At 40.8% G+C, this 21,697-nt stretch overlaps 1 protein-coding gene across 5 annotated transcripts in view; it reads right to left on the bottom strand.

Annotated features, from left to right (window-relative positions):
* Positions 1 to 21,697, bottom strand: part of itsn2b (intersectin 2b) — a 149,355-nt gene that overhangs the window by 47,301 nt on the left and 80,357 nt on the right. For 3 of the 5 annotated variants that reach the window (XM_060933563.1, XM_060933568.1, XM_060933564.1), the window contains 8 exons: positions 19,165 to 19,289; positions 18,838 to 18,995; positions 16,748 to 16,844; positions 16,438 to 16,634; positions 16,047 to 16,093; positions 2,737 to 2,903; positions 2,609 to 2,648; positions 2,303 to 2,424 (listed from right to left, as the gene is read on the bottom strand). In XM_060933563.1, the coding sequence (XP_060789546.1) occupies positions 2,303 to 2,424; positions 2,609 to 2,648; positions 2,737 to 2,903; positions 16,047 to 16,093; positions 16,438 to 16,634; positions 16,748 to 16,844; positions 18,838 to 18,995; positions 19,165 to 19,289 (953 nt within the window). The remainder of the gene's footprint in view (positions 1 to 2,302; positions 2,425 to 2,608; positions 2,649 to 2,736; positions 2,904 to 16,046; positions 16,094 to 16,437; positions 16,635 to 16,747; positions 16,845 to 18,837; positions 18,996 to 19,164; positions 19,290 to 21,697) is intronic. The other 2 variants (XM_060933566.1, XM_060933567.1) reach the window with 2 other exon arrangements.

Here is a 21,697-nt window from a genome sequence, read left to right on the forward strand (position 1 = left end):
TTGCCAGGCTATTTGTCCTGATGCACCTGTAGCACCTCCCTGAGGGCAACAGGTCGAACAGATCAAAGCCAGGGTGGGAGCTGTCCTTGATAATGTTCTTGTACACACACATACACAATCTCTCTCACACACACACACACACACACACACGCACACACACACAAAAAAAAACTCAAAGCATCCATTGGTGCCATGTCCTTCGCCCCACAATCCTTCGATACTCAACAGCTACAGTAATACCAAAACAACTTGTAGCTCAATGCTCCAACATCCACAAGCAGCAACTGCTATCACAGCTAGAAACTGATGGGATACATCACAAATGCTATGGTAAGGAGTAGTCAGGATGCCAGGGTGTGTGTGTGTGTGTGTGTGTGTGTGTGTGTGTGTGTGTGTGTGTTCCCTCATCCCCACACTCAGACTGAGACCGGGAAACCCCCCCAGCAAAAACACCCTTGCAAGAAAGAGCTTAAAGCATATACGCAGAGCAATGGCCTCACTTTCATTTATAAATGCCTTGAGACCTCAAGAATGGCACAGGAATAGTTTTAAGCGTTAACAAATCTAATTTAGTAATTTTTATGATTAAAATGATTTATATACTGTAGGTAGCGGTCTGAGTGAATGACCTTGACATCCGTAATGGTCACAGCAGGAAGTCTCAGTTTCATCGCCACTTCCGCTATACTAAAACACCGAGCTAACTGCAACTCCGATCCTCCATTTTGAGCTAATTTATCACCATGCCATGTAGATTGTGTTTTTGGCCGGTGCAGCAACACAACAGAAGATGGATTTACGTTGCATTCATGGTCCAAGAATGTTCAAACTGCAAAGATTTAGACGCATTTTGTGAAGTTCACAAGCACTTTGGGCGCCTACAAAGTGGTCTCTCCTCTGCTCTGCACATTTTACTGAAGACTCGTACAAAACCTCTGATCTGTTGAGGAGCGTTGGCTATAAGCCTGTATTGAAAGAGGGTGCAGTACCAACAATTAAAGAAAAAGAAAACTACAAGTAAAGTATTTATTTTTTTAAAAGGAAAGTGAGTTCAGTTGCACCAGTCCTCCCGGAGCGAGCAGAGGGTTGTTGCTAAAACCTGGGACAGAACGGGACATGACATACCGCTCGGGCAGAGACCTCCCTGCAGTTGTTGCTAAAACCAGTGACATCCTGTTCCGTCCTGGGTTTTAGTAATTGCCTGAGCCCAGCAGTAATGGCAGAATACGCAGTTTGAAGAAAAGTGAATGAGTGGAGCAGCCATCTTATTTCTAAACTGGATATTGCTGCCATCTCTCCCTTACGTGGAAGAAGCAAATGAACGGAGCACTGAACAAATAACTGAAAGTCAGATTGTTTCAAAAATAAATCAGCCTTCAAGAAGCGAGAACACAGACGAGTAAGCTCCGACTCTCATTTGGATGATTTAAAAAACACCCCACACAAACGTTGTTTACCTGCATTTAGATTAATACACGTAACTTGTATTGCATGCTTAAGTTACCAGTATAAGATTATTTAATTTGCTTCAGAATGTGAGAAATGAGCAAGTCGGTATTACGGTATTTCTTACTTTCACCGTAAATTTTTATGACTTTGGTCTATAGCTGTAAAAGGCCTCGGCCTTAAAACCAGTTCCTGCTGTGACTTCATGCACTCAAGGCTGGCTGGCTCAGCGGGGCAGCTCGAATGCCAACTTTACGGTCAATTTTAACTCTCAAAAATGTATATTTTTTTTATTCCCATTTATGCAGCATATAAGAGCCAAGGATGGAGATACTATCCACTCAATTTATTTAAAAATAAAGGCTATGCATATCTCCTTTAACGCATGAGTAGCTATGGGTATGGCATGGGTAGCTTGCACAAAACTGGCCTGCCGCAGTCCAGACCTGTCTCCCATTGAAAACACTTGGTGCATTACGAAGCACAAAATAAGATGAAGGAGACCCCAAACTGTTGAGCAACTGAAATTGTACATCAGGCAAGAATGGGACATTTCATTTTCAAAACTACAATTATTGGTCTAAGTTCACAAATATTTATAGAGTATTGTTAAAAATAGAAGTGATGCAACAAAGTGGTAAATATGCCCGTCCTAACTTTAAAACGTATGGAGGACATGAAATTAAAAATGAACATATATTTTTCAACAAACAATAAAATCTCAGTTTCAACATTTGATATGCTGTTTTTGTACCATTTTCAACGAAATATAGGGTTTCCATGATTTGCAAGTGACCACATTGTTTTTAATTTGCACTTTACTCAGACTTTTAGCATATATTGCTAAAATGCTGACCTGCAGTTCTCCCAGCCACCAGCCAGAGTGGTTTTTACTGAGGATGACGATGAGCTGACCAGGAGACAGATTCAGTTGTCCTGTCCCTGAGGCTGGATATGCACTGGTCACCTGAACTACCTCTGCAACATAGAAAGGCGACTCCAGTCACTATAGGTAACAGACTTAAAACTTCAGACAACAGATAACATATTTCTGATTCTGCATTATTAACACTATTAAAGTCATGACTTTAAATAGTAAAGGCAATAAACATTTATGACATCTTAATATAGTACTGCTTGAAATACTTGAGATGGAATTTACCTGGCTTTTTACCAAGCCCACCAGGTTTGAGGACTGAATTCTACAAAAGTAGTAACAATTTGTTAAAAGAGCAGAAAAAAAAAATACACAAGTTGCAATATCTCTTAAAACTACATTGAGGAAGTTACATCAGTTTCCTGGGGTTTAACATAGTTGGAGGGAAAGAGTCCAGAACGATCTCCAATGCTGCCTCTCCACCACTCTCCTTCTCTCTGTGACACGAGGATGGTGTCTCCCTCGGTGAAGGTCAAATCTCCAGGTTCAGGGCTTTCATAGGTATAGAGAGCCACATATTCTAAAAAAGTGCACAAACAAGTGTGAGATACAGCTGGAAAACTGTACAAGACAACTCAATGCACAGCAGTTAATTAGCACTGGTTCAACTCTGTCCTGACATACTGCTTCTACACCCTCTCACAACTAACAAAATTATTACACTTCTGAAGTTATGTCATGAGGTCAACAGAGAAGCACAGGGCTCATACTGACATCATTCAGGAACTTTAATTTCCAAGGACTTCACAGGAGACATGTACTTCAAGTTACATTTTTAGATGATACAAAAATTTTAAAAACAAAGTGTACATAACGAAACAAACACCCATGCAGCTGAACGTGCATGAAGTGAGTGCAGTTTGGAGGCAAGGCAAGTTTATTTATATAGCACATTTCATACACAATGGCAGTTCAATGTGCTTTACAGAAGTAAAAACAAAAGCAGTAAACAATAGAGAAATAAAATTACATAAAATATTTTTATTCTAAAACAATTAAAATTAAAAGAATTAAAAGAAAAGAATTAAACAATAGTAGAAATAAAATAAAATGAAGTAGAAATAGGAGGAGGAAAAAAAAACAGCAGAATAGAATAAAGAATAAAATAAAGTTAAAATTAAAGTAAATTTAAAACATCCAGAGAAAGTAAAAATTATAAAAAAAAAGAAGACAATATTAATTATTTAACAGAAAGCATCTGAAAACAGCTTGGTCTTTAACCTAGATTTAAAACTGCCAACAGCAGGAGCATTTTTAATGTCCTCTGGCAGTTGGTTCCATAGCTGTACTGCATAGTAGCTAAAAGCTGCTTCACCATACTTTGTTTTAACAACTGGTTTTAATAGTAAATTTTTCTGTTTTGATCTGGTAGATCTGATTGGGTTAGGCCGCTGCAACATATCAGAGAGGTAATTGGGCCCTGTACCATTTAGAGATTTGTACACCAGCAGCAATACTTTAAAGTCAATTCTGTAGCTTACTGGAAGCCAGTGAAGGGACCTTAGAATTGGAGTAATGTGCTCTGTTCTTTTTGTTCGTGTGAGAACCCTAGCCGCTGAGAAAGTGTGTGTAAGGTTACCTCAAAAAAATTTAATCAAATGCAACTGGACTTGGTTTTAAGTCTTTGAAGATGTTTCACCTCTCATCCAAGAGGCTTCTTCAGTTCACTTCATCAGCTTGCCTGACTAGACTGGGCTAGTCCAACCAGCTGGTGCGAGTACCCAAGTATTTAACCTCTGTAGAGTTGCTCTCAAGGTCACTGGTGTTTCTTTAGTACTCCAGCGTGCGATCAAGTCTTTGGAGTCAACTTTGTTTGTGCTCCATTCTGTTGTAACAACAGTCACTTGGGGTCAGGAGAGCTGCTGGAGTCATATGGGGCCATTTGTGAACGACTGTTGTTCTTGGAGGCTAAGGTTTGAAATCTCCTGGGTAGGGATGAAAGGACAGCATTGTAAGTGGTGTCACAGACCTCTTCATCTGTTGAAGGACGGTTTTTCCAATTTCACAGAGATTGCATGGATAACGTCAGCGACAAAGAGCATCACCACCTGGGCCAACCAAAAACCCTGAATGACTTATCAAGTATGCAAAATGCTAAAGGCACGGAACTCATTCTTCAAGTCTAGCGACGAAAAGGCACCGAGAACAGCGAGAGCCAACTTGAACCGTGCCATCAGACTAACAAAGCATGCTCACAGTAAAAAAAAAAAAATCCAGGACTTTTTCCATGACACCACCAACATTAGGGATATGTGGCAAGGCATATGGGCCATCACAAACTACAGGATAGCCCTCCCGAGTGTGATGACGCAGACTTCCTCAATGAACTCAATAACTTCTTTGGGAGGTTTGAGGCACTAAATAGCACTCCTGCACTGAAAGCTGGTCCCCATCAGGATGAAAAGGCACTCTATCTTGATACAGCTGAGGTGCGGAGGACTCTTAAGGAATGTTATCTAAGGTGACAACGTGTTTCTAAGTAGAACAAAAGAGTTAGCTTTGGTTGCTAGTAGAGCTGTGCAATATATCGTATTTTTATCACGATATCGATATTGGTGTCAAACGATATCAAAATTCATAATATCGATATGAAACGATTTTTTTGTCATTTGTCGAAAGGGACGTGCACAATATTTCTACAATGGCAATAAAACAACAATAACATTGACGTGACAGTAAGGTAAAACGAACCCTTCTGTCCCCTAAGGCACACCGTAGCCTTGCATACGTCATCCATTCTACTCCCGCGATATCTCCGCAACAGTAAAAAATCAGTTCTTCTGTTTTCATACGTGTCGGGTGATTTGATATATTGATTTGTTAATATGTTGTTTGATTTGCTTGCTAATAGTTATAATAATACAATTAACATATATTTACGTCATATTTTTGGATGCGGGACTGGGTAATGTAAAAATGGCATCTACGGAAGAAAACAAGCACAACAATATTAGCACATATCCAGCTTGCTAGCTGTGTTAGATGTGTTAAACCGTGTGGATTTAAGTGGAATAATTGCGAGTCGTCCTGTGGTCAAGGCAGCGTTTTAAGGTAAGGCAATTTGGTTATTAATGTTGCCCGCCACGGCATGTTTACTTGGGTTCATTTGATTTTGACTTGTGCATCTGCAGCTAGCATCATGCTTTGAAGTAGGTTCTGCTAAGGACGGGTTTATTGCGCGATGTAGACGGACTCAGATGTAATTACATTGTTATTAAAATTCCGTGCGCTTAAAACGGTGTCCCCCTGCTAATCATGTAGCCCTAATCATGTGTTGCTTTTACTTTTCTTAATGGCGAGTGAAATATCTCTGCAAATGGTATTTCAATGCTGACATGCCAAAAAGATAGCGGAGTCCACATTTGGAAGATGAAGGAAGAGAAGCCTGATGCTTGAAAATAGATCGCTTAATCCACAACGCATATCTGTATTTGAGACATAACCTGCAACTAGTGGGGATGTTTTGGAATGACTGTGCGTAGGGTGTTTTTGGCCACAGAACACTAACCCACAGTAGTAGGAGGACTACTGGGTTCGTGGATTTTGTCTGTTGACTGAGCGAAGCATGGCGTTTGCCTTGTGCCATTTCACGTAGCATCTAGCCGCAGTGCCACCTACACTTTCAGGGAATGTTTACATGCCGCTGAGCTATTTTCATGTATGTTAATTCTTAAGGACTTGTCTCTATATTGTGCGTGTTCACACACGGACTGGCCATCGGGAGTAGCGGGAGTTTTCCCGGTGGTTCAGTGTGGGCCGGCGGAGAAAAAAAACAAAACAGTTGCGCGCTGGCCTTTAATATGATAAGCAATGTTAACAGTTTCTTTAAGAAACTGTTAACATTGTTTATTACAGTTGCGCGCTGGCCTTTAATATGATAAGCAATGTTAACAGTTTCTTAATATGATAAGCAATGTTAACAGTTTCTTAAAGAAACTGTTAACATTGCTTATCATATTAAAGGCCAGCGCGCAACTTTTTTTTTTTTTTCTCCGCCGGCCCACAAACTCCCGCTACTCCCAATGGCCAGTCTGTGTGTGTGTGTGCGTGTTTAATGTTGGTGTCTTAACAACACACAAGCTTACGTTGTAGTGTGTGTGAGAGAGAGATTTTATCCTTGGCTGGCTACGAGCCAGTGTGGACGTTACGCAGTAATCACTGGTAATACCAGCGCTGGCTCCATCCTCTGTGATCGGAAATGTTGAGTGAGGAGAACGTGAGCCTTGTGCAGGCGATAGGACCTATGCAAAGTACGCGCTTGCACAGTAAATAGTTTAAGTAAAAGGCGTTTCAGGGTACAACGGGAAGGGTTGACAGGTAGCCTATGAGGCCTGTACTATAAAAATGTGGCCCGGTGCCTCGGGTGTTGATGATCAGGGCTTTAAAAAAAAAGGTGTATAAATATCGTTTTAAAAATCGCGATATCGATATTTACTGAAAAAATCGTGATATTGATTTTTTCCAATATCGAGCAGCCCTAGTTGCTAGCTAAGATGTGTGTGTGTGTGTGTGTGTGCGCGCGCGCGCGCGCGCATGTGTGGAGGAGGGGTCACCACGTGTTCCTAAGTAGAACAAAGAATTAGCCGGTAGCTAACCCACTAGCTCATAACATTACTAAATCCACTGAAATCTTGATGAGGTCAAAATATGTGCAATAATGAAATTAAAGGTGTTAGAAAGGAATAGAAAAAAAGAGCATGCAATGCTTATCTTTTAAACAAACAACTGAGAGAACATAGAACAATGATGGAACACAAAATCAGTGTGCACACTTAAACAGTTTGAGTTTAAATTCACACTACTCCATAAAGCTAATTCCTAAGACTAGTTTGCCCAAAAATGCCAATCTTACTTCAGTATCTTGCCTCTACGCAAGATGAGATGATGTTCCGAGACTTTTGGAGTCCACAGGAGCACGCGAGTCGATTCCGTGGAAGGCAGAGGATTTCTTGGTCCGAATGCTTTGTAGTTCGTGGAGAAGTCTCTGATCAATGTGCACAGCACTTTTAGTTAGAAGGAATCAGGTCGCTTCTAACTTTAAATTAACTGCTTTGGGTGGCAGGTCGTAACATTACTATAATACGAATAAAAACCGGTTGTAACTCAATCGGAGTTTAACATCGCACGATTCTGGATTTTTACCGTGGCCAGTGGTAAACAAAGAAAACGCACTAAATCGTGGATGCTCTGAGAGCAGATGTCTCCTTTGTCTGTTACCGCGTGGTTCACAGAGCCGAGGAAAGAGTGTCTCTTTATGCCTACGGATCCAAGTCCTAGAACCAAAGAGAAACAGCGGAAGTGTTGCTCAGTTACTTATGCCTTCATGCAGGATGTGACGTTGGTGATCCCACCCCGGCGTGACTCAGGTCAACGCGGAAGCTGGCTGATGGGACCTGTAGTTTCTTAAAGGGACTGTGTGTACCTACACCTCAAATCACATCACTCAATGACTACCAGCCTGTTGCACTCACTTTCATTATGAAGTGCTTTGAGAGGCTGGTAAAGGAGCACATCACCTCCAGGCCACATTCGACCCCTTCCAGTTTGCCTACTGGCCAAACCGCTCCGCTGAAGACGCCATCTCTTCTGCTCTTCACCTGAGCTTTGTACACCTGGAGGAGAACACTGATGTGCAGATGCTGTTCCTGGACTTCAGTTCAGCGTTTAATACCATCATTCCACAGCATCTGGTGAACAAACTGGGTCCCCTGGGCTTCAGCACCCCCGTGCAACTGGCTGCTAGACTTCCTCACTGAAAGACCAGTCAGTGCAGGTCAGACAGAGCACCTCCAGTGTCATCACCCTCAGCACAGGCTCCCCTCGGGGCTGTGTCCTGATCCCTCTGCTGTTCTCTCTGATGACACATGACTGCGTCTCCAGGGCTGCCAGCAACCACATTGTGAAGTCTGTGGACAGCACAACAGTAGTGAGCCTCATTAGGGATGACAACAACCTGGCCTCCAGAGAGGAGGTGGAGCAGCTGGTGGGCTGGTGCAGAGAAAACAACCTGCCCCTAAATGTGGTCAAAACAAAAAGATCATTGTTGACTTTAGGAAGAACCAGCCCAGCCACGCTCCACTTCTCATCAACACCACAGCTGTAGAGGTGGTCAATAGCACCAAGTTCCTGGGGGTGCACATCACAGACAACTTTGCCTAGTCTGTGAACACTGTCACTGGTCAAGAAGGCACAGCAGCGTCTGCACTTCCTGCATAGGATGAGGAGCACCCACCTGCCCCTGCCCATCCTCACTACATTCTCCAGAAGCGCCATAAAGATGCTCTCTGTGTGGTGTGGAGACTGCAGTGCCTCTGACTGGAAGAATGTGAGGAGAGTGGTGAGGACAATGGAGAAAGTCATTGGGACTTCTCTTCCCTCCATTCAGGACATCGCACCCAAGCGCTGTGTGTCCCGAGCCAGAAACCTCATAAGTGACCCCTTACACCCTTCACTATGGACTGTTCTCCCTCCTGGCCTCTGGAAAGGAGGTTCCACAGCATTCAGTGCAGGACCACCAGGTTCTGTAACAGCTTCCCCCCCTGCCAGGTCACCAGACTGCTGAACTCCAAATCCAAACTCTAAATCAAACCGAACTCTAAACTTCTTAAATTTATACTTGAACAATTCCTAATTCCACAGGTCACTTTGTGATATTGCACTTTTATAATATTTTTGCTGCTACATATTTTAATATGTAATATTTAAAATTCTGTGCCGAGCCAAATTGCAACAAAATTTCATTCTGTGTACACTTATTGCATACTGAATGACAAAAGATTGTCCATGTTCTTTTATTCCTTTCAAACCATTCATCTTCCCTGTCTGAAATGCATACATTACTGTCCTCAAAGGAGTGTGCCTTCTCCTTTAGGTGTAAATAGACAGTCTTGGCTTGAAGAGTTGGCCCTCCCATGTTGGGCCATAAATTTTTAGTGGTTGTTTGGTTTCACCAATGTACAGGCCCAAGCATTCCTCGCTGCACTGGACAGCATATGCCAGGTTGCTTTCCTGGGTGTGGGGGTGTACTAGTCTTTGCGTATATTACTGGGTTTGAAAAATACAGGGATGCAGTGCTTGTTAAAGAGCCTCCTAAGTTTCTCAGATACCCTGGACATATACGGGATAATGCTCATGCTTGTTGTGCTTCTCCTAATCCACTGTGTTGGTGTTCTTTCTAGAACATGTCGCTGTTTTCACAAAAGGTCCAACTGGGGTAACCACAGGTTTTAAGTGCCTCCCTCAGGAGTTTGTGCTCTTCCTCCTGGACCGGAGTGCTGATGAGTATGTTATCAGCCCCGTGTTGTAGGGTTCTGAGAACACCTAGCTTGTGTTCCAGTGGGTGGAGAGAGTCAAAAAGTAGGTATATAGGAAACCCATACACACGATGTGGAGATTACAGTCCAAGAAAAGCATACTATTATCCTTAACATCTTCCCTGGTCAAATTGATGTTTCTGTCCACAGAGTTGATGTGTTCGGTTGCACCCCTTGGGTTTTGATTTTGGCCCATGTGTCGTCCACATATCTGAACCAGTGGGTCGGGACTGTTCCTCCAAAGGAGTTCAGGGTCCCGGTGTTCTACCTCTTCCATGTACAGATTGGCCAACACCAGCACCTTTGATCTAAAGGTGGGGCAATTAAATATTAGATCTCTTACATCTAAAGCGCTAATGGTTAATGAACTCATTACTGATCAGAAGTTTAATGTACTTTGTTTAACCGAAACATGGATTAAGCCAAATGAATATATAGCATTAAATGAAGCGAGTCCTCCTGGATACAGTTATATACACCAGCCTCGTCAAACTGGCAGAGGAGGAGGCGTTGCAGTTATTTATAATGATTATCTAGGTGTAACACACAAACCTGGTTATAAATTTAATACATTTGAAGTTCTTCATACTCAATGTACGTAGCCTCGAAAAATAAGTCTACCCAGTTAATTCCATTGTTTATTATTTACAGGCCCCCAGGGCCATATTCTGAGTTTATATCTGAATTTGCAGATTTTATCTCAGATCTGGTTATTTCCTTAGACAAGGCTTTAGTTGTCGGAGATTTTAATATTCCCTTTGATAACCCAGAAAACCCTTTAAAAACAGCATGTGTGTCCATTTTAGATTCAGTAGGGATTAATCAGAATGTCATAGGACCAACCCATAATGGTGGTCACACCCTTGAGCTAATATTAACATTCAGGTGAAACGTAGATAATATAGGTCATACTTCCACAGTCTGAAGTTCTCAGATCATTATCTCATCTCATTCAAACTATGAGTAATAATACGGTATATGCAGCTCACCACGCTACTGTATTAAACATACATTCGCGTCAACTACTGCACAGAGCTTTATAAATGATCTCCCAGAGTTATCAACTTTGATTGGGTCACTGTCAGCCCCTGCAGAACTTGATCAGGCAACTGAATGCTTAGAGTCAACATTCCGCCATACCTTAGATAATGTAGCTCCTCTAAAAAGGAAAATGATCAGAGACAAAAAAATTAGCACGCTGGTATAATGATGACACTCGCACATTAAAACAGACCACTCGAAAATTGGAACGTAAATGGCATCAAACAAAATTGGTAGTGTTCAAATTAGCGTGGAAGGAGCGCTTCCTGAAGTATAGGAAAGCTCTTAGTGCTGCGAGATCAACATATCTCTCCTCCCTAATAGAAGATAACAAAAATAATCCTAGATTCCTATTTAATACTGTAGCAAAATTAACCAGGAATAAGTCCACTATAGACACGTGCACCTGCAGTATATAATAGTAACGATTTCATGAATTTTTTTAATGACAACATTGAGAATATCCGACAAAAAATTCAAACTACTAATTTAAGGTCAGACAATGTAAGTGACCTTGTAGTTAACCATATAACTATCAGATCATCATTTAGAATGTTTTACTCCCCTGAAAGAAACTGATTTACTTTCATTAATCTCGGCATCAAAAGCCTCAACTTGCGTACTAGATCCCTTACCTACACGTCTATTCAAACAGATAATACCTGAAGTAATCGAACCGCTTCTAAAAATAATAAATTCTCCTCTCACGATTGGCTATGTACCCAAATCCTTTAAACTAGTAGTTATCAAACCCCTGATTAAAAAACCTGACCTTGATCCCTGTCAGCTGTCCAATTATAGGCCAATATCAAACCTCCCCTTTATCTCCAAGATCCTTGAAAAAGCTGTGGCACAGCAGTTATGCTACATTTACATAGGAATAACATCCATGAAATGTATCAGTCAGGATTTAGACCTAATCATAGCACAGAGACAGCTTTGGTTAAAGTAGTAAACGACCTACTGTTGGCGTCTGATCAGGGCTGTGTCTCGCTACTTGTGTTGCTTGACCTTAGTGCAGCATTTGATACCATTGATCATTCCATTCTTCTGGATAGACTAGAAAATATTGTGGGAGCTAAGGGAACAGCCCTCTCCTGGCTCAGCTCTTATTTAACTGATCATTATCAGTATGTTGATATAAATGGTGATATTTCTAGACATACTGAGGTAAAAGTTTGGTGTTCCACAAGGTTCTGTCTTGGGTCCACTGCTTTTTTCTCTATACATGTTACCTCTGGGTGATATTATTCGTAAACATTGCATTAGTTTCCACTGTTATGCTGATGACACAGTTGTATGTTTCTGCAAAACCTGATTAGAGACACCAGCTTAACAGAATTGAGGAATGTGTTAAAGACATTAGACACTGGATGCTTATTAATTTCCTTCTGCTTAACTCTGACAAGCTTGAAGTACTTGAACTAGGACCACATACAGCTAGAAGTAAGTTTTCTGATTACACAGTAACTCTGGATGGCCTTTCTGTTTCTTCACGTGCAGCAGTAAAAGACCTCGGGGTGATTATTGACCCCAGTCTTTCATTCAAAACTCACATTGATAACATCACCCGGATAGCTTTCTTTCATCTCAGAAATATTGCTAAGATAAGAAATTTAATGTCACTACATGACGCGGAAAAAACTAGTTCATGCTTTCGTTACCTCCAGGTTGGATTATTGTAATGCCTTACTGTCTGGATGTTCCAATAAGTGCATAAACAAGCTCCAGTTAGTTCAAAATGCAGCAGCAAGAGTCCTTACTACAACTAGAAAATATGAACACCCGTCTTATCCACACTGCATTGGCTCCCAATCAAATTTCATATTGATTATAAAATATTACTATTGATCTTTAAAGCACTAAATGGTCTCGCACCACAGTACCTGAGTGAACTTCTGATCCTCTATGGCCCACCACACCTACTTAGATCAAAAGGTGCAGGCCATCTGCTAGTGCCTCGTATAGTGAAGACTACATCAGGGGGCAGAGCCTTTTCTTACAAAAGCCCCACAGTTATGGAACAGCCTTCCAAGTAACGTTCGGGAATCAGACACAGTCCCAGCATGTAAGTCTAGGCTGAAAACATCTGTTTAGTCAAGCCTTTTGTTAACGTTGTTTAAGAGGTAAAGGTGTAGATCTGGAGGGTCCTCAGACAGTGTGTTTTGGTAAACTGGGATGTATGGATGCTGTCAGTCCCCACTCGCTTGCTCACTCGAGTTTGTTGACGGTGTAGTGGCTGGCTGCTTTATGTCCTGGGGCTCCCTCATGCCTGTGTTACCCTCTGGCTCTCCCCTTTTAGCTATGCTGTCAGTTAGTTGCCGGAGTCCCTGCTTGTACTCAGCGCAATATGTATACTGTTCCTACTTATTCAGGTGACATTGGGCATACCTAACAACCTGTGTTTTCTCTCCCTCTCCCCCCAAATCTGTCCCTCTGAGTTACATGGAGTCAACAGGAAATCTTTTGGTGGAGAGGGTGGAGACCTCGACTGGCTCTCATAGCCTGCAGGGAATCGGCCGTCAGACATTCCGTCGCATGTCCCAGACCCGATGAAATGTAACTGAATTGTCTTGGCCAGCCCTAAGGATCCCATCTGCATCCCATCATTGCTGAGGAGTGTGCTCCCATCACCCAATCAAGGATCCAGCCAGAGCAGGTCATGATATTTTTTAACCATATCATGCCATTGTTGTGCATTATGCCTGATGTCAAGACTCTCCTCTCTGCGAGCCAACCACACAGACTTGTGTCATTTTTAGGGCATACCTAACAACCTGTGTTTTCTCCCCCCCCAATTTGTCCCTCTGAGTTCCATGTTGGTCCTGGGATCAAGATGCTGATCTCTTCCGCTCCTTGGACCTGCTTGATCCATCCTGGTGCCCTGTGTCTGGTTGGAGTCTCATTGCATCACTCCTGTGGAGGATGGCCCCATGAGGACAGTTGAAAGTTACACCTGGAGGACACTCTGGACTCTTACAGTAATGCTTTTATGGCTGAGGACTACAGTTGTCATGAACAGTTTTGCACTCAAGTTTCCATCAATGAAGAGTTACATAAACAACAAAACTGTCTTTATGTTAAAACTGTTAATATTAGGTCATGCTGTCTGTTGATGCCCAAATGAGGATGGGTTCCCTTTTGAGTCTGGTTTCTCTTGAGGTTTCTTCCTCATGTCGTTTGAGGGAGTTTTTCCGTGCCACCGTCGCCACAGGCTTGCTCATTGGGGATAGATTAGGGATAAAATTAGCTCATGTTTTAAGTCATTCAAATTCTGTAAAGCTGCTTTGTGACAATGTTTATTGTTAAAAGCGCTATACAAATAAACTTGACTTGGCCACAATGGGAGATACTGGAGAGCCCATGGTACAGCTGTGTTTGTTTGTAAAATTTACCACTGAATTGGAAATAGGTGGTGTTTAGGCAGAGATCCAGTAGCTGGCATATCTGGTCTGGGTTAAGGTTGGTTCTGTTGTGTAGGATGTTGTCATGTAGCAACCGATGCCATACAGTTTTCAAAGCCTGCATGGTTAGAATACAAGTGAACAAGGAGGTCGCTGCATAGAATACCATGGTTTTGTCTGGATTCAGTTTTAAACCTCGAACCTTGTTCACAAAGTCTATGGAGTTTTGGATATGGTGGGGGGTGTTGCCCACTAAGGGGACCAAGATGTTGGCTACATGACAACGGCCCTGAGACGGGCCCCTTCTTTGTGAATCTTAGAGTGTGTCCATATAAGCATGGGGATACAGACTGATATTGTAGACTGTTAATGGTTCCTTCTTTCTGTAGCTTCTGTAAGCATTCTATTGTCACCTTGTAGACAGTGGTTGGGTCTCGGCTCAGAGTTTCATAGATGCTAGCACTACCACACAGAGACCTTAGCATGGTAGTCGGATGTGTTCAGAATTACTGTGCATCTCCCCTTGTTTGCTGGAAGGATTGTGACATTTTGGTCCTTGCTCAGCGATGTCATGGCTTTTCCTTTCCTCGATTATAAGGTGGGGGGGGCTTTGCATTGGACACAGCCGCTGACACCTTTAACCTAAGCTGCTCAGCTTTGGTTTCTGTTAAGTTTTATTCCATATAGCTGATTCTGTAGCTGTGATGAGAAACTATAGGTAATTGCTGTGGTGTCATGCAAAGTTCAATCCTTTGGTTAGGACCTCTTTCTCCAAGTAGGCAAGTTCCCTGTCTGACAGTTTCTTTACCCATCTGTTTTGTTGCGTTTCCTCCTGGGTGGGATTGTCTGTCTTTTGCCTCCAAGTAAGTAAGTATTTCCATTTTGCTTGTGGTGTTAGTCCACAATTGTGGGTTTTGAAATTTTCTTCTTTCTCTTTCTTTACTTTTGGTGTGTTGGGACAGTTGGGCTTTCTTTGTGAAATCAATGACCTTCTCAAAGACTGCACCAGGCAGGAGGGATGTTAGTTTCTGAAGTAATTGGTCAGCTTTCTCATTTCATTTAGGAGTTGTTTTTGTGCCTTTTCTATGATCTTCTCTGCTCTATGGCCTCTCATTGTGGAACATAGGCATAGGCTAGTTGGTATAAGCCTGTGTTGTCTGCATCTTAGTTCTCCATGACCTTGAGAACAACTCCACAGAGATTAAATACCTGGGTACTCACACCAGCTGGTTAGACTAGCCCAGTCTAGTCAGACAAGCTGATGAAGTGAACTGAAGAAGCCTCTTCAATGAGAGGTGAAACGTCTTCAAAGACTTAAAACCAAGCCCAGTTGTGTTTGATTAAATTTTTTTTTTTTGAGGTTACTATGACTTGGATGAATGAGAATATTCACAGGACACGTATGTAAGGTTTTATGAATGTTATTACAGCCTGGGCCGTATTAACATTTTCATGAGCTTTTGAAGTAAGGATTTTTTTTTAATGTACCATTTTAAAAGATACAGAAATAGATTGTGTTGTCATTAAAGTGTGTCAAGTATTTAAAAGGGGCGCACACACACACACACACACACACACAGGGTACATAAAATGAGCATATATTCACTTTTCAGTTCAAGCAATTTTGAATGAAAAATGCTGATTTTTCCATGTATTCCAGGCCTTAAAAGTTAAAAATCTGAATTCCAGTACTTTTAAGCTCTTCAAATACCTGGATGAATCCTGTTCCCATTCTTTAGAGTACCGTTTTCTCTGCTGTAATGTTTTTAATCTGAACCAAGTGACAGTATGCTTCATAATACAGCTAATCAATAATGACATTGTTTAAAATAATAAAATGTAATGAAAATTTTCATATCAGTTGTTGTAGCCCTAACTTTAGAACAACATTTTTCAATTTCTCACCCTCAAGGGAAGAGGCATCTACTGCCAAGTCAAATACCTCAGTGGAGCTGGACAGAAAACAAAAAAAAAAAGCAGTGAAATAATGTTAGGGAAAGTGAAAAAATATGAAATTAAATTTGATTAAAAACTAAAAACTTTAGGGTATCTACCCTTTATAAAGGTTATAGTCATGCAAAGCCCTTGAACACTTGTGTGAAACTTGCATTACTTACCTTATTTTATTTACCTACTGCTCATCTGGGACTATTGTTCTTTCCTAGGTAATTAACTTTTCCCTGTATCACTCTTCAACTAATTAAAGTATTATTCTTGTGCTTAAAAAAAAACAAAACAAAAAAAAAAAAACACAGGTCTATTAAAAGAAAAATAAAGGAATTTGATTTTAATTTACTCTGCGGACATGTCGCTGCTGTTCAGGACCATGACGTAAGTTTTAGGAAACCAGCCCTGTAATCCATTCAGTTCCCCGAGCCACCAGTTTTCCTGCTGCTCCAGAACTGTAATTACATCGTCCTTGGAGAAATTGAGGTGGTTGTCAGTTTTAGCAGTCCAAGAACACAAAGCTTTAACCTGCAGTTTCCCCATCACCTAAATAAAACCCCAAACAAACACACACACACACACACACACACACACACTGTTTTCTGACGCACAGAAAACCAGACAAATCCGTGTTCAACATTTATGTAAATGAAACATACCTGGTGGTGCCCAGTGGAAGTGCTGCCTATGGTGCGAGTGCGAGTGAAGGCAGAGTTCTGACCTGATCCACTGTGAACAGAAGCTTCTGTAACACTACTGGAAATAAGAAATTACTCAGACCAGAATGCTCACCTCTACCTTTATTGAGCTCAGCTCACTCAGCTATAAAAATACTTAAACTGTGCTAATAAAATAAAATAATAAATAAAAAAACTGTCCACTTTAATAGGCACACCTGTTCCTATGTTCATTTACACAGCTATCCAAATCAGGCAAGCATGTGCATGTGACAGCAGCACAACGCAAAAGATCATGCAGATACAGGGCAAGAGCAGCAATAACCAGGACATGGCTAAAGTCACAGGTGTCACATTTTTATGATGTTTAATGTGAATATTAAGGCAAGTTTATTTGTATAGCACTTTTAACAATAAACATTGTCGCAACGAAGCTTTACAGAATTTGAACGACTTAAAAATTGAGCTAATTTTATCCCTAATCTATCCCCAATGAGCAAGCCTGTGGCGACGGCGGCGAGGAAAAACTCCCTCAGACGACATGAGGAAGAACCCTTGAGGAACCAGACTCAAAGAGGAACCCATCCTCATTTGGGCGACAACATGACTATAACATTAACAGTTCTAACATGAAGTCAGTTTCGTTGATGTTATAAACTCTTCATTGATGGAAACTTTAGTGCAAAACTGTTCATGACAACTGCAGTCCTCAGTCATAAAAGCATGTCTGAGGACTACTTTTATGACTGAGCAGTGTCCAGAGCGTCTTCCAAGTGTGACTTTCAACTATCCATATGGGGCCATCCTCCACAGGAGCGATGTGATGACTGAAGCTCTTAACCTTTGCTGCATTATTTTATGCATTGTGCTGCTGCCACATGATTGGCTGAATAGATAACTGCATAAATGTGCAAGATGTACAACTTGCATCTTTAATAGAAAAAAAAATTATTGCACAGGTTGAGTTTTCTGAAATAAACAGCTTTTTTCCTATTCAAGAAGCATGTTGTAGAATCAGTCTGCCACAGAAAAAGAACAGTTCAAAGAAAAATCACCAACCCCCCCAAATTTAGAATAAATGGGAAATAAAAAGGTTTCAGAATTTTGAAATATTAAAAACAAAGCAAGTAAAATGTTCAATAATAACAAGAGTTTAACTTGGGTGTGAGAAAGGCACCATACAAGGTCATGTTACAATTACCAAAAAAGTCGACCAAGAGAGATCAGGATACAACTCCAGTGGCGTAGCTGGCCACAGTCCCACCAAAAGGCACACACAGGCAAATCCCACACCGCCTACATAGCTACCACGACGCCACTGGGCAATAGTGCCCAGAACACCAAGTCACAGACCCAGAAAGCGAGCACAAGCACATGGCCACACAGAGCACCAGGCAACTCCAATGCCAAAGAGAACAACAAGCTCACCACAGTCCACAGCAAGCATCACCCATGGCGTACAAAGGCCTGAGGAAACCAACACCCAAAACAACCTGGAGCCACATCACAACTAATGGACAAAAGACTGGGGGGGGGGGGGGGGACCCCCAAACCATACAAAAAACAAGGAATAAAGCGCGGGGGGCCTCCAGTAAGAAGCGGCAGCCAAAATGCAGACAGTGTGCTCTCAACTGGAATTGGAAGCAATATGTTAAATCTGCACCATTTCTAGGTCCCTTTTTAAGTGTAAATAAACGTGAGACATTGTTAACTGCTTGGGTCAAACAGTCAGATTTTCCTCAAGTCTAATCTACTGAAGCATGTGATCAGGTGACAGTGATTTGATCTAAAATGGATCATAAGGTTTTGCACAAACTGAGTCCATGCAGCTCAAGTGCATACTGTCATTAAAGTGACAAGGGGGCAGAGCAAATACAAAAACTCTGAAATTAATGTAAATATTTAATAGATTCTACTTCTCATTCAAGTTGTCAATGTAGGGACACATGTACATACACATACGACAGACAGCGATAGCAAGATAGAGGATATTACATTGTCATGGGAAGATATGAAGTTTATCTTCGAGTGGTGTATATTATATATATATATATAAAAATTATAGACCGTACCGAGAGGTTGATAGCTCGGCCTGCGATTTAAGAGTTTCTTTAATACTTGGTGTGTCTGGCTTGTGCTGCTTTTCTACATAGCTCTCAGGGAACCAGCCAATTTTCCCCTGAAAACTTCCATAAAGCCAGCCCTCTTCTCTTTCAATCAGCTCATCCACCTATTAAAAAACAAGTTTCAGGTAAATAAAAAGATCCTCCTTCTTACACTGTCACAGTGACAAAAGAGCCTCAAAAAAAGTTGCATTTCAAAAATTTTAAACTATGCCACTACATGTCTGAGTGAAGTTGCTAATGGAGTAATCACATAATACAACTTTCTGGTAATACCTCAATTATATCACCCGTCTCAAAAGAGAGCTCTTCCTCATTCCTGGCAGAGAAGGGGTAGAGTGCTTTAAATTTGGTCAGAGCTGCTGATTTCCTGTGTGACATGCCCAAGGGCTGTCTACTACCTGCAAAGAAAATAAGACGACAGTCATCTATATCCCCCACTCTATATACCAACTATATACCAAGTTTCAAGATATTATTTGTCAGATTTCTCACGTTCTGCTGCAGGAAACCAACCCTACATCTTTACACTGACTTCAGCAGCCCATGGTACAAGCCCACCGGACCTTTGGTCCAGGTGAGCTAAAAATTAAAATCTCATTTCTTAGTATCAAAAGGCACATTACTTAGTCGTCAACACATATACCAACTTTCAAGACCATACCACTCAGTTTTCATGTTCTGTTCTGGAAACAAAACCTACCCCTAAGACTAACCTGAGAGACGAAGTCTGAAATTGTTTCCATGGAAACATGAAAAATTAATTTTGCAAGTTTGAAAAGGCACATCTATAATCACCTTGTTAACATGTATACCAAGTTTCAAATGCGCATCATGAATAGTTTTGGATATGGGTCTGTCTCAGAAACTGGGTACTGTGGGGGTACCCCACTAAATATACTCAGTCAATAAACTATATGGTTTTGAATGGTGATGTTGGTTTTAATTTGAAATTAAATGATGAAAGAAATACAGATAAAACTAAATCTTTGATGTGAATATTCAGAATTTGGCAAAAATTCTGCAAATTTGTGGAAAAATGGCAGCTTGATCTGGGACATGATAAATGGTTGACTACATCGCATTCCTTTAAAAAGGTTGTAGTCCACTGAAAAATCTACAGTTATCACTAATTGCATTTTAAGTTGTAACTTTATACACCTAAGGACTGGTGTGCTCACAGAATAATCGTAACCATAATAAAACACCATGCAAAATATTTGCTCACCATTGTAACTCCGTTTTCCACATACCCAAAACCAATACGGTCACGTGTTTTGATCTAAATGGAAAGCCTCAGGGTCAAGGTCACTACCTCACCAAAAGTAGTAACTTAAAATCACTATGCCATATAAAAATTTAGTTATAAATCTGCAATTTTGTTTTTTAAAACGAAAGCTGAAAGTAGGTATAGAATGGTTTCTTACAGAATATGTTACGATGGTAGCTGGTCTTGTATGAATTTCTGAGCTATAAAATGAGTTGTGGTCTATTTTTTACTGTAGCGTGTTGTGTGCGTGCAGAAAGACACACATTAACAATCTGCATGTGTAGAATGGAATTTTCCACTCCAACGGTTAAGTTGATCGTGCTTCCATTTGTGGTCTGTTCCGCGGGTAGATCTGTTCCAGTCAATGCTGACTTGCCTGCGGTTCCTGCCACTGCCGACTCGCCTGCCTCCACACCTGTTGTTCCTGTCACTGCCTCCTTGTATTTAAAGCCCCTCTTTCACAGATTACAGGCGAAATTGATTGAAATTTCATATCAAGGAAAAGTCACATTTATTCTATATCTCAGTATCAGGGATGAGAGTTTTCCGGTTTTCGGCGGATTTCCGCTTTGAGTAAAAAAAAAAAAAAAGCAACCTTTTTATATTATGCCAAATCCGTTGAGAAATTTTTTTTTTATTAATTGAGGGGGGTTGGGGTATGTTCCTTCATGCTGTTCAAACTTAATTAACTCCAACGATGCTTACACATTGTAAGTCACCATCATTAGTCTCGTTTAATGTGATGTAAAATTCGTGTTATCTACATTATTTGTCAAAACGATGTCGAGACCATAATAGCCAATCAAAACAGTTTTTACAAAGATACCCACATCCGTTTTCTATCATCAATTCTTACACATGTTCGTGAGCTGCATATCAAAAATACGTTCCTCTAATCGGCGTTTTCTCAAGATGCCGAATACTATTAACAAGCGAGATGAAGCGAAGGTACGTGAAATTGATGCTGGTATCAGAAACAAGTTTAGCAAAGCAAAAGGAAAGCAAGAGGGGAGTGTGAGAGAGCAGAAGAGAGCTAGGTTAGAGCCTGTAAAAACACAGGAGGAGCTGGCTAATGAAAGAAAAAGGAAAAAAGAAAGATGACTGATAAGCTTTTGGCTTTGACCAAGAAGCTGAAGTCGTCTAAATGATCAAATGAAAATCTGTTTCAAAAATAACTGGGAACTGTAAATAACTTGACTGTAAAAAGTGTAAATAGACATTTTCCTTTTGAAGAAAATATACAAGTGATGTGGACAATAAGACAGTCCCCATAAAATATGCATTCGTTTGATTCAATACATTGAATATATGATAATTTGAATTGTAGCTGACAGTGTTGACAACTGTATAACTTTAAAGTTTAAACAGACATTGTGAAGAACTCATACAAGTAATGTGGACATTAGGAAAAGGTCAGTCTCCATAAGATATGAATTTTTATTTAATTCAATATATTAAATATATGAAAATTTGAATCATTAATGGAACTATAAATAATTTTAATGAACTTTTTTTTTTTAGAAAAACAAGTGATATTGA

Source organism: Neoarius graeffei, chromosome 11 (assembly GCF_027579695.1).
Source record: "Neoarius graeffei isolate fNeoGra1 chromosome 11, fNeoGra1.pri, whole genome shotgun sequence".
Classification (NCBI taxonomy): Eukaryota; Metazoa; Chordata; class Actinopteri; order Siluriformes; family Ariidae; genus Neoarius; species Neoarius graeffei.